This window comes from Salmo salar, chromosome 26 (genome assembly GCF_965601325.2).
Source record: "Salmo salar chromosome 26, fSalSal1, whole genome shotgun sequence".
In the NCBI taxonomy this organism is placed as follows: domain Eukaryota; kingdom Metazoa; phylum Chordata; class Actinopteri; order Salmoniformes; family Salmonidae; genus Salmo; species Salmo salar.
Window position 1 is genome coordinate 16,632,366 of NC_138316.1, and position 14,031 is coordinate 16,646,396.

Genomic DNA, 14,031 nt, shown 5'->3' on the forward strand with positions numbered 1-14,031 from the left:
AGAGAAAGCCTCCCTAAGGAGGTTATAAAAGGTTTCTTGTGTCTGGCGGCACCACTGCGTAGGGATTACTTTTTCCCGTGGCCTGCGAGATACAAGGCCCTCCCTGTGACCACTTAGCCACCTCGGTCCCATTGAGCGGCGAGGCCGCATGGACACAACAGCACAGCAGTGAGCTGTCTCCTTCCTGGCCTGTGTTACACACAGGGCAGGAATCTAAGCCCTCTGCCAGCCTTTGTCTGTCAGTGTGTAACTCGACGCAGCACAGAAGAGCTTTCAGAAACGCTTAACTGTACAGTATCACAAAGGTGTTGCTTTGATTACTCCCCATGACCTCTGGTGTGAGTGGATGCCTGTGCATTAGAGTTACTATATTGTAGGCAAGTGTGTGTGTGTGTGTGTGTGTGTGTGTGTGTGTGTGTGTGTGTGTGTGTGTGTGTGTGTGTGTGTGTGTGTGTGTGTGTGTGTGTGTTTGTGTGTGTGTTTGTGTGTGTGTGTGTGTGTGTGTGTGTGTGTGTGTGTGTGTGTGTGTGTGTGTGTGTGTGTGTGTTTGTGTGTGTGTGTGTGTGCAAACACAAAGGTTTTCTTTAAAGAATACTGCACATTCAATTTACCCATTGTTCTCCAGTGTAAGTCACTGACATATGCCGTTTTTCTTTCTTCCACAGAAACACATGGGTTTGTCTATTGTTCTCCAGCACTGCACAGCAATGGAGCACTGGAGCGCTGGAGCACTGGAGCACTGGAGCACTGGAGCACACCACATCATCATTAACAAACATATGAACGTACAGAGTTCAATACAAAGGATCTTCTATTAGCCGTTAAAGGACAAAGGCTGCTGCACAAGCTTGGAGACCACATCAATTACTGTGGCTGCCTTACTGGTAAGACACCACCAATCCTCTGCTCTATGGTCACTTCACTGTTCAGTTACAACGACCCGAAGCCTCACAAAGCAAGAAGACCTTCTGAAAATAACAAGCGCCACATAGCATAACACATTCACTTTGAGACTAAGTCAGCGGAGGCTGCTGAGGGGAGGACGGCTCATGATAATGGCTGGAATGGAGTCAATGGAATGGTATCAAACACATCAAAAACATGGTTACCATGTGGTTGATACCACTCCGCTGACTCCATACCAGGCATTATCATGAGCCGTCCTCCCCCCAGCAGCCTCCACTGGAATAACTCCACCGTGAAAACTGTCTATGTGTTTAAATGACCATCTCCACTATGTTTTCTTCTGTTTCCAGTCAAGTCAAGCACAGCCTTGACAACGCAATAGCCGTGTGTTTACAGTGTAATCTACACATACACTGTGCAGTGTACATAGCCACAGTATCAGTATGAGAAACACCAAGGCAGGAATAAGAGAGGAGGCAGTGTCCAGCACAGTGCTGTTCTATGTCTCTCTCCAAACAACAGCCACATGTCTGGTCAAACAGAGCAGAGGGCTAGAGGACAGAGGGATGGCTATTTTTGATGGGGGGATACACACATGGAGACGGTGATAGAGAGAGAGAGGGGGAGAGAAATGGAACGGGGAGAGAAAAAAGAGAGAAAGAGAGAGAGCGAGAAGGATAGAGTTCAATAGAGACTGCTCTGAGAGACTGAACCAAACAGCCACATTTTCTCTCCACCAAAGAGACAGATTGTAAGTATGTTATCACTGTGCCATGGTTCCAATGCTTAGCACTTGACGTGGAACTCAAGTGAATCCAAAAAAGAGCTTTGTGGCTAGAGCGGAGCGCAGAAAATTGATCTTGGTACCAGCAACCAGCGAGAGGGCCATCAGCAACACATTGAGATTACAGCAGGCACAACAACGCAGTGTGAACGCCAAGTATGAAGGCTTGCTAACAGTAAATTCCAGAGAAGAGCACAGATTAAGTATGAAATATTACTAGGGACGTGCAACATTACACGAAGGGAGGGCAAAATCCAAAATGCTAATGCACCTTTGGAAATAAGGCTTCTTTGTAAAACCATCACATCCCTCGCTCCCTAAGTCGCTCATACTGGGCTGATCCAAACATAACGTGGCTCCAACATTAAAGCTTGGTAAATACAGCAGCCCGCTGGTTACTCTGACTGTACGGCCACGCCTCCAGCAGCGGTCGGCTACATGAGAGGCATACTGTAGACGAGGGTTGACAAACCCAACGGCAGATTTCGCCACCTTCCAACAATAGTGACGAAAATAAATGCATGAAGAGGATTTAAACTTAAACCTACATATTATTGAGTTATTGTATGCATAATTGTATTCATTAAGTCATACTTGCTAGCAATCAACAAATACCTCTCCTATTGCCAATGTTGGTAATATGTTGGGGATTGCTAATTATGCTTGTCAATAACATTGTAATAACATGGTACTACCATGGCAGTGATAACCCCCGTAGCAAGGTTATTAAAGGAACACTTACTGGCAGCCTGCACCCTGGCCCTGCGGCTCACCACCAGACCAAAGGAGTTCTGGCCCACACACTCATAATCCCCTTCATCGGTTGAGCCGTCAGACTTGGTCCTCTGGAAGCGTCCAATCAGCAGAGTGCCGTTGTGGAACATGGTGTAGTATTGGTCATCCACCAGGAGGATGCCGTTCCTCCTCCACTGCGTGGTGATTGGTGGGATACCGTCCACCTGACAGTGCAGCATGAGGGGCTGCTCCTGCACCGCGATGATGTCACTGGGCTCCAGGGTGAAGGAGAGCTCTGCTCCTGATGTCACACCTACACAAATAGCAGAGAAATACACACGTTACACCTACACAGCTACACAGAAAATACACACAGTGCTCATGAGCAAACAGCCTTAGCCAGCTAGGTTAGAGTTTGGTCTCAAGAGAATTCATTCACACTCACTAGCAAGAACATGCTTTCCAGCAGAGTGAAAATGAACTATCCACACCTACAAGCACAATAGAATAGACTGCCAGGTGAATGTAGAAGGAACAGACTGGTCAATCCATTAAACACAAAGAAACCATGGAGTTATGGTGACAGATATTGATGTGTGCTATAGAATAAAAAAGCACAATAACTGTACACTGTCTGATTACTGTGCATGCTACTGTCTGCCAGCTTCCAGTCCCATAATAAACCACCTTGATGTGCTGCTGACAATCTGCCTACCTACTGCCTTTGAGACATGATGCACTCAATACCGTCTCCTTCTGCCATCATATCAAACAGCACACATTGCTGGCTAGTGATGGAGGAAACAGAAAAAGTACTCAATTGTCATACTTGTGTAAAAGTAAAGATACCTTAAAAGAAAATGACTTAAGTAGAAGTGAAAGTCACCCAGTGAAATACTACTCAAGTCAAAGTAGAGTATCTGGTTTATATTTTAGTATCAAAAGTAAAGGTAAAATTGTAACTTGTATAGCGGCACAATTTAATTGAATTGATTTATTTACAGCTAGCCAGGGGAACACTCCAACACTCAGACATCATTTACAAATGAAGCATATGTGTTTAGTGAGTCCGCTAGATCAGAGGCAGTAGGGAAGACCAGGGATGTTCTCTTGATAAGTGTGTGAATTGTACCAATTTCCTGTCCTGCTAAGCATTCAAAATGTAACAAGTACTTTTGGGTGTCAGAGAAAATGTATGAAATAAAAAGTACATTATTTTCAACAGGAATGTAGTGAAGTAAAAGTAAAAGTTTTCCAAAAATTAAATAGTAAAGTACAGATACCCCCCCAATAAATTACTTTAGTAGTATTTTAAAGTATTTTTACTTAAGTACTTTACACCACTGCATATCAGGATATTATTTTTGCTGATATATCGTATCGTTAGACAATATCGCAATATTATTTTTGTGCTAGTTGGCTGTACCTGCACCAAAACTCCAGTATTTGTCCTTCAAAGCTAGTTCTCCATCATTTTTTTAAAATAGGGAGACAATTTGTTTTCAGCACTTTTATTTCCATGACTGATCCAAACTTGTTTTCTCATAGCTCTCTCTTGTCCCTCTGCAGCAGACATATGATGAGCAATATGTTTGGAACATCAAATCGCAATAAAATCACAGTATCTAATCACAATAGATATCATGAGAATCGTGGGAATCGCAATACATATTGTATCGGCACATAAGTATCGTGATAATATCGTATTGTGAGGTCCCTGGCAATTCCCAGCCATATTGCTGGGCCACTTTGATGTTTCCTTACTCTGTAATCACCTGCAGGGTCAATCATCAACACCAAGAGCAAGGTGATAGCGATTATGTGATTGTCACTTTGAAATCTGCTTCTTCTGCCAGGGATAAAATGTAATTCAGAAGGTGTTTGTAGGCTGTTAAGGCCCTGAAGGCCGCTGGCACAGAGAGGCTGTAATAAACATTAATTTAGGTCAGTAACTCAAACGACTGCATTTTGAATGGCTTGAATACAGATTTGCTCAGATCAATAGTGGAATGCAACAGAGAAGGTTTCGAATTGTCTGCTTTTCAGAGACACGAGTATTGCCTTTTGAGGGCAGATAGAAAATGAAGCTAAAGATTATGGCCAAGGTCACTGGGGACTGTCGTGTTTTCATCTTTTTATCTGCTGCACTCCTTTCATCTTTGCCTTACAGTAACATAACTGGAAGACTCTTTCCTCTTCCCTTGACCTGGTGACATATGAGAGAGAGAGAGAGAGAGAGAGAGAGAGAGAGCTGATTGAGGACTCTCCATCTAGTGTCCATCTACACTGAACAAAAATATCAATGCAACATGAAAAGTGTTGGTCCCATGAGCTGGTTCCTGAAATAAAATACATTTTCCATATGTACAAAGTGCATATTTCTCTAAAATGTTGTGCACAAATTTGTTTACATCCCTGTTTAAATGTTATATTTCACCTTTATTTAACCAGGTAGGCCAGTTGAGAACAAGTTCTCATTTACAACTGCGACCTGGTCAAGATAAAGCAAAGCAGTGCGACAAAAACAACAACACAGAGTTGCACATGGTATAAACAAATGTACAGTCAAAAAATAACACAATATAAAAATCTTTATACAGTGTGTGCAAATGTAGTAAGATTAGGGAGGTAAGGCAATAAATAGGCCATAGTGGCGAAATAATTACAATTTAGCATTAACACTGGAGTGATAGATGTGCAGATGATGATGTGCAGGTAGAGATACTGGGGTGCAAAAGAGCAACAAAAATAAATAACAATATGGGGATGAGGTAGTTGGGTGGGCTATTTACAGATGGGCTGTGTATGGGTGCAGTGATCGGTAAGCTGTTCCGACAGCCGATGTTTAAAGTTAGTGAGGGAGATATGAGTCTGAAGCTTCAGTGATTTTTGCAATTCGTTCCAGTCATTGGCAGCAGAGAACTGGAAGGAAAGGTGGCCAAATGGGGTGTTGGCTTTGGGGATGACCAGTGAAATATACCTGCTGGAGCGTGTGCTACGGGTGGGTGTTGCTATGGTGACCAGTGAGCTGAGATAAGGCGGGGCTTTACCTAGCAAAGACTTATAGATGACCTGGAGCCAGTGGGTTGGAGCCGTCCACCTGACAGGTGAGGCATATCAAGAAGCTGAGATCCTGAGGCCCATTAGAGGGCCATTTTTTAAAGGTATCTAGATGCATAGCTGTATTCCCAGTCGTGTGAAATCCATAAATTAGGGCTTAATGAATCTATTTCAATTGACTGATTTCCTCATATGAACTGTAACTCAGTCAAATCTGTGAAATTGTTGCATGTCGCGTTTCTATTTTTGCTTAGTATATTTCCATCTAGTGTCTCTGTGTGTGAGTTTGTGCAGTGTGTGTGGTCTGAGACAGAGAGCACAGGGCAGTGTAAATAAGGAAACTATCCTTGTCATTCTTCTCACACCTCTCTCTGATCAGCTCAGCCAGAGCCAGAGAGCAGGGTTAAATGATTACCTGGTCATGATAAAGTCTTACACAACAAGAACGGAGCAGACACACACACACACACACACACACACACACACACACACACACACACACACACACACACACACACACACACACACACACACACACACACACACACACACACACACACACACACACACACACACACACACACACAGGCGCACACAATAATTCACACTTGCAAGCTCGTATTACACACACACACACACCCACACACATACTTCCCTTCTGTGACTTATTACCGAGGTACTTATTAATTCATTAATATCAATAGTTATGCTTGGCGATGATACCAGAGCGAGGTCTTTAGTGTCTGTGGTTCTGAGAGGGAACAGAAGGAGAGAGACAATAAATAAAGGATGTAAACAAGCTGACCTGACTTGGCGTCATAAAAGTAAAGCTTAGCGGACTCTCCTGCACCTCCGTGCTCTCAGTATCAGGTTTCAGCTGCAGAAGGATTAAGCACTAACAGTCCCTGCCTTGGACCCAGGAATCTAAGGGGGGGGGGGGGGGGGCGTCATCCCTCAAATTCCAGCCCAGGGATACTCCCCTTTAGGTGCAGACAAGGAATTCATTGACATGCTCTCCTTTCTAACCGTTTCCCTCTCGCTCTCTCTGTGAGGTAGGTAAAGCTGCTACGAGACCAAAGAGACATCAGTGCTACCGTCTCTGAAAAACAAGGGGGTGGTGAAATATTTAACCCCTCGCTGGCCGTGCTGCCTGCACAGGGCTCTCTGCTCCGCTGCCCCAACAAAGCCTGAGCGTTCCACACACACAGGAAGCCAGCGCAGTCAGCACAGCTACCAGTACATGAACAGCAAACAAAGAGCACGCGGTACAGAGGCAATCAGTCACGCTTCCTGTCATGGGCAAAACAATGATGGAAGCTAAAATACCCATTATACACTAAAAAGCTTCTGGACACAAATAAAGCATTAGATGATACAAAAGTGTTACATATTACATTTTCTTAGGAGACAGAGGGCTCTGTTTCTGTCCTCTGGATATAGAAGGGATGTTCATGTCAAGCTTTCAAAACTGTTACAGGGCATTAATAGATGTTATCCAGCATCAGAAACCCAGATAAAATCTCAATGCAAGTAGTATTTCGTCACCCGTAGTAACATCGACAAATTGAATCCGTGTTATTATCATGTCAGTATTTCACAGCGATGAGCCATTCATGAACGCATTGCAGTGTGTCCTTTTAAGCTGAACAGGAAGCTGATGAATTCAATGAATTTGTTGGTTTTTAAATGAATAAAGCATGGAGAGAGAAGCAGGGTCCTGCAGGTTTTCAAATGATAGCTTTGACTGATTGGCTCATCAATGTCATCAGATAGACTCGGAGGTCTGTGGACTCTCACAGAGCACTGATGACTGCCTCCAAGACATTAAAAATGAATGTCCACATGGAACATTCATGACTGGTTCCAACACTGTCTTTGGAAAAAAAGGAGAAGAGGAGAGGTATAATAACAGATGGCAAGAAGAGAGAGAGAGAGGGGAGAGAGAGAAACAGAGAGAGGTGGACAGCATTACCAGCACATGGGCACAGCAGAAGCACTGAGCACCTAGCTAAGCTATAGAGGGGTCAGGGTTATGGATGAGGAGGGGAGGGGAGGGGAGGGATGGCTGGCCATGTGTGTGTTGTGTGCTGTGCTGCTGGGTGCAGTGCTGCGTGGAACAGGAGAACAGAGGCCAGCACAGCTGTAGATGCCAGAGGTCAGAGCAGAGACACACTGTCAAAGAAACAGAGAAAGAGGCACACACAGTCAGGCAGACCCCTCCTCTTAATGCTCCCTTTAACAAGGGAAAGGGCACCCTGGGGTTTAGGATTACCACCGTGGGAGACCAGAAGCCTGCCAGGCTGAGAGAGACTAGTGGTGGCTAAGTGTGGCTCGCGCTCAGGCTTACTACTGGTATTCAATTAAACCCACCGTGCTACTGTACGAAGGACTGGAGGGAGGGAGGCATCCACAGCCTCACAGCCAAACTGCTGCAGTTGGCTAAATAATAACCAAGCTCTTATCAACATGGTTAGAAATGAAGCGGTCAAAGCTGCATCACGTTTATGTGCAAAAACACATAAAAAGCTTGGTTTAATCAATCACAGACAGTGAGCATCCTGAACACTGCAGAACAATGCATACTTAATGCTCCCATAATTTCCTTCTCAGTAAAAAGCACTCCTGGGTAATTTGTCCCTTGTCACATGAGGCACTTCAATTTCAGCAGCCACTGCTGTTGTTGTCTAATCAGACCCATACAGTCACAGATCTGGATCAGATCATTACAATGCAATCAAGAGGCAGGTCTCAATTTCAGATGCACAAAAAAACATAGACTTTTAAAAAAAACTCTAATTATCTCACACAATAACAGTACATTATGAGGGTAAACGTGTTAAGCGTTTAAATAGCAATATTGTATCGGGAGCCACCCATCTAGTCATCCCTCACACTGTTTAGATATCAGAAGCAGGACCTTATCTTTGTCTCCTCACTTTCTCCACTCTTTTATTTCACCTTCTCAGTGAAATCGCAAGGCTCTCTCATCCACCTCTTCCTCAGTTTCAATGCCAAGTCTACTCAACCCTGTAGGCTACCATCCATTGCCAACTCGTCCATGATACAGGCAACATCTTGGTGTAATTTTGCACACCTTATAGTGTGCTCTAAAATATGGAGTATGCCTAGATTCTAAAAACATTCATTTATTCAACATTAAAAATATTAACACCTCAAAAGTGCCCTCTTTGATGTTGTTCAGTTTAAGACATTGTTTGGAACAATACATCAAATTTCCAGAGTGGGCTCTATGCTAATTTTTAAGTTATGAGCACCACCAACACAGTGAATGGGAAAATGGATTCAAAGGGAACTCTCTCTGCTGGTGATTTGCTGAATGTACAATCCTAAAGGAGGGCTGTGATTGGTTAATGACCTATAATGTCAATTTCTCATATTATAATATGTCTTATCTTCAAAAGTCCCAGAGCCCACTCTGGAAATATGTTTGAAATGTTTGAAAAGTATATTGCTCCAAACAATATGTCTAAAATAAGCTAAATCGAAAAGGGTAATTTTTTATGTTGAATAAATTAATGTGAAAATGTGTTTTTCAGATTCTAGTCATTCTCTATATTTCAAAGCAAACTATAAGAAGTGACCACAAGATGTTGTCTGTATCATGTACGGTTCACAGATCATAGGGTCTTACAGGCATGTACAGGTCTAAAAAGGGCCTAAAATGGCCACTTTCATCATGATTTTCTCAAAAATGGTTTGTGATACAAATGTAAGAAGCATGTCAAACATCCTTCCTACCAATTAAGTTTCTATGTAAGAATTGCCAGAACAATCTGAGATACAAAAACACTTTTGGGGGCTATCCTTGCATGGAATCACCCAAATCATTTTTTGGGGTCAATCGTACATGTATTTAATTATTTTTGGAAAGGGCACACAGAGCTTGTTTTGCCACTTATAGATGTCCCCCAGTGTGTGTTATGAAGTTGACATGTTAATGAAGGAAAGTCACCCAGTAAAATACTACTTGAGTAAAAGTCAAAGTTTTTGGTTTTAAATATACTTAAGTATCTAAAGTAAATATAATGGCTAAAATATACTTAAGTATTAAAAGTAAAAGTATAAATAATTTCAAATTCCTTATATTAAGCAAACCAGATGGCACCATTCTTTTTGGGGGGGCGGGGGTAGCAGGGGCACACTCCAAGTTCTCTTGAGAAGTGTGTAATTGGACCATTTTCTTGTCCTGCTAAGCATTCAAAATGTAACAGGTACTTTTGGGTTTCAGGGAAAACGTAGCGAGTAAAAACTACATGATTTTCTTTAGGAATGTAGTGAAATAAAAGTATGATATATAAATAGTAAATAGTAAAGTAAAGTGCAGATACCCCGCCAAAATACTTTAATAGTACTTTAAATTATTTTTACTTAAATATTTTACACCACTTGTAGGCAGAATAGGCACATGTACAGGTAACTGCCAAAATAATGGAAACACTTAAGTAATTGAGGGATATAAAGTATTTTGGAAGAAAGAAAGCAGGTGTTTCCACACAGGTGTGGTTCCTGAGTTAATTAAGCTATTAACATCCCATCATGCTTACAGGCTGACCACACCGTTCGCATCGCATGCATGAGCATTGCAAAATAAATTTAGAAATCTATGTTATTCAATTATTGCACCCACACTGCTCGCGCGCGTCAACGAGCGTCTGCATTGCCAAGGGCTAAAATATAAGTATTTTCTATTTCTGACGCAGATCACGCTGCAAGTCCTGCCTCTACCATCTCCTCATTGGTTTATAATAGCAGGTACCCACGTGCCATCTCCTCATTGGTTATACCCACGTGGGTGATTGAGAGATGAACTGTGTTGCCGGTCGGTGTAGTAATACTATGAAAGTTTAGATGCCAATCACCATATAAGTTCAAAGATGAAAAAGCCTGGAAGGAGAGATGACTAGAAACGATTCGGTTGACCGTTAATTGTCGGAGTAGAGGACCTTGTGCATTTCAGGTAAAATAACAACTCAATGTTTATATCCCAGGACAAATTAGCTAGCAACAGCAAGCTAGCTAAATAGGACAAATTAGCTAGCAAGTGCAAGCTAACTAGCTAAATTGCCATAAATGTTTAATGCTTTTCGACCTGTCCCCAAATTAATATCATTGGTTCAGAGTTTGTTTTGATATTTTAACCTGCGTGTCGTGATCGCGTTTGGTGTAGGGGGACAAAATAAATGTATGCACGATGGCGCACACGCGCAGCCGGTTTGGGTTCCGTGTTAGGGTCATGAAGAATGGTGTCACATCCCTCCAATAGAGTTACAAACACTAGTAGAATCTATGCCAAGTTGAATTGAATCTGTTCTGGCTCGTGGTGGCCAAACAGTCTTTCAAGACACTTTATGTTGGTGTTTCCTTTATTTTGGCAGTTACCTGTATATTGCTTCATTTACATATTTTAATACAATATTTCAGAAAATGTGTAATAATAATAATCTCATATTTGTGTCTACATTCAACTCGTAATTGTCACGTCCTGACCAGTAATAGGGGTTATTTGTATTGTAGTTTGGTCAGGACGTGGCAGAGGGTATTTATTTTATTGTGGTTCAGGGTGGTGGTTTGCTTAGAAGGGTGTTTGATTTATTATTTCCGGGTTTTGGGTTATGTTCTATTTTTTTTGTATTTCTATGTTCTCTCTAGTTTAGTATTTCTATGTTAGGTAATTGGGTGTTGGACTCTCAATTGGAGGCAGGTGTTGGTAGTTGCCTTTGATTGAGAGTCCTATATATAGGTATGATTTTTGTTTGTGTTTTGTGGGAGGTTGTTCTGTGTATAGCCTTGTGCCTTACCAGACTGTTAGGCGGCATTGTGGTTTGTGTACGTGTTTATTTTGGTTTCCCTTCTCCTTAATAAAGAAGATGAGTACATACAATCTCGCTGCGTATTGGTCCGACAATGATTTCTCTTTATCTTCTGACGAAGAAGAATGTGACAGAATCTCCCACCAACCAAGGACCAAGCAGCGGGGTAAGGAGCAACGGGATAATAATATGGACTATCGGGAAAAGTGGACGTGGGAGGAGATTATGGCCGGAGAGGGCCCATGGAGAAAGTGGAGCGAAGACTGGGAACGCTACAGGGGAACACGACTGGCGTTTAAGCCGGAGAGGCACCCCCAATAAAAGAAATTGGGGGGGGGGGGGGGGCACACGGGTAGTTTGGCTGGGCCAGGCAGTAGACCTAAGCCAGCTCCCCATGCTTTTTATGGGAAGCGTTTGGAGTGGAGAGCGCCGAGGTATGCGGAAGTGCGCACGATCTCGCCCATACGCACGCACAGTCGGGTGCGAGTGATCCTAGCCCCTCGCAAGTGCCGTGCTAGAGTGGGCATCCAGCCTGGTAGGAGGATGCCTGCGCAGCACATCTGGTCACCGGTGTGCCTCCTTGGTCCAGGCTACCCTACGCCCGCTCTACGCACGGCAACCATCAGGCCTCTGCACAGCCCAGTTCGCCCTGTACCAGCACTCCGCTCGTACAGGGCTACTAGTTCCATCCATCCAGGACGGGTTGTGCAGGAGGTGCGATCGAGACCGTCAGTGCGCCTCCACGGCCCGATACCTCCAGTACCAGCACCACGCATCAGGCTTCCAGTGCGTCAGCCCAGTCCAACTCAGCCCGTTCCTGCTCACCGCACTAGCCCTGAAGTGCGTGTCCCCAAACTGGCACATCCAGCACCACGCATCAGGTTTCCAGTGCGTCAGTCCAGTCCCGAGCTTCCAACGACAGTACTCAGTCCAGAGTATCCGGCAACAGTGTCCAGTCCAGAGTATCCGGCAACAGTGTCCAGTCCAGAGTATCCGGCAACAGTGTCCAGTCCAGAGTATCCGGCAACAGTGTCCAGCTCAGAGTATCCGGCAACAGTCGTCAACCGAGTGAGTCTGCCTGCAGTCTGGAACCGAGTTAGTCTGCCTGCAGTCTGGAGCCCCCAGAGACGTTATACAGCCCTGAGCATTATGCAGGGGTGGACAGGTTGGGTGGGGGTTGTAGACCGGAACCTGAGCCACCTCCAGTATTAGGGTATTTGTTTATTTATGTGAGGTGCATCCGGGGTCTGCACCTTTGGGGGGGGGGGGGGGGGGGTACTGTCACGTCCTGACCAGTAATGGGGGTTATTTGTATTGTAGTTTGGTCAGGACGTGGCAGAGGGTATTTGTTTTATTGTGGTTCGGGGTGGTGGTTTGCTTAGAAGGGTGTTTGATTTATTATTTCCGGGTTTTGGGTTATGTTCTATGTTCTCTCTCTAGTTTAGTATTTCTATGTTAGGTAATTGGGTGTTGGACTCTCAATTGGAGGCAGGTGTTTGTAGTTGCCTTTGATTGAGAGTCCTATATATAGGTATGTGTTTTGTGGGAGATTGTTCTGTGTATAGCCTTGTGCCTTACCAGACTGTTATTCGTCATTGTGTTTTGTGTACGTGTTTATTTTGGTTTCCCTTCTTTTTCTTAATAAAGAAGATGCGTACATACGATCTTGCTGCGTATTGGTCCGACAATGATTTCTCTTTATCTTCTGATGAAGAAGAATGTGACAGTAATGGACATTTTGATATACGTATACATAGGTTTAAAAAATACTGTATTCGGTGTGGTGCCTGGCCTTAGCCTATGCAGTATACTACACTGCTCAAAAAAATAAAGGGAACACTTAAACAACACATCCTAGATCTGAATGAATGAAATAATCTTATTAAATACTTTTTTCTTTACATAGTTGAATGTGCTGACAACAAAATCACACAAAAATAATAAATGGAAATCCAATTTATCAACCCATGGAGGTCTGGATTTGGAGTCACACTCAAAATTAAAGTGGAAAACCACACTACAGGCTGATCCAACTTTGATGTAATGTCCTTAAAACAAGTCAAAATGAGGCTCAGTAGTGTGTGTGGCCTCCACGTGCCTGTAAGACCTCCCTACAACGCCTGGGCATGCTCCTGATGAGGTGGTGGATGGTCTCCTGAGGGATCTCCTCCCAGACCTGGACTAAAGCATCCGCCAACTCCTGGACAGTCTGTGGTGCAACATGGCGTTGGTGGATGGAGCGAGACATGATGTCCCAGATGTGCTCAATTGGATTCAGGTCTGGGGAATGGGCGGGCCAGTCCATAGCATCAATGCCTTCCTCTTGCAGGAACTGCTGACACACTCCAGCCACATGAGGTCTAGCATTGTCTTGCATTAGGAGGAACCCAGGGCCAACCGCACCAGCATATGGTCTCACAAGAGGTCTGAGGATCTCATCTCGGTACCTAATGGCAGTCAGGCTACATCTGGCGAGCACATGGAGGGCTGTGCGGCCCCCCAAAGAAATGCCACCCCACACCATGACTGACCCATCGCCAAACCGGTCATGCTGGAGGATGTTGCAGGCAGCAGAATGTTCTCCACGGCGTCTCCAGACTCTGTCATGTCTGTCACGTGCTCAGTGTGAACCTGCTTTCATCTGTGAAGAGCACAGGGCGCCAGTGGCGAATTTGCCAATCTTGGTGTTCTCTGGCAAATGCCAAACGTCCTGCA

The 14,031-nt window shown here is 44.0% G+C and overlaps 1 protein-coding gene across 1 annotated transcript in view; it reads right to left on the reverse strand.

Annotated features, from left to right (window-relative positions):
* Nucleotides 1-14,031, reverse strand: part of igdcc3 (immunoglobulin superfamily, DCC subclass, member 3) — a 112,949-nt gene that overhangs the window by 94,733 nt on the left and 4,185 nt on the right. The window contains exon 2 of the mRNA XM_014175440.3: nucleotides 2,433-2,738. Within this exon, the coding sequence (XP_014030915.2) occupies nucleotides 2,433-2,738 (306 nt within the window). The remainder of the gene's footprint in view (nucleotides 1-2,432; nucleotides 2,739-14,031) is intronic.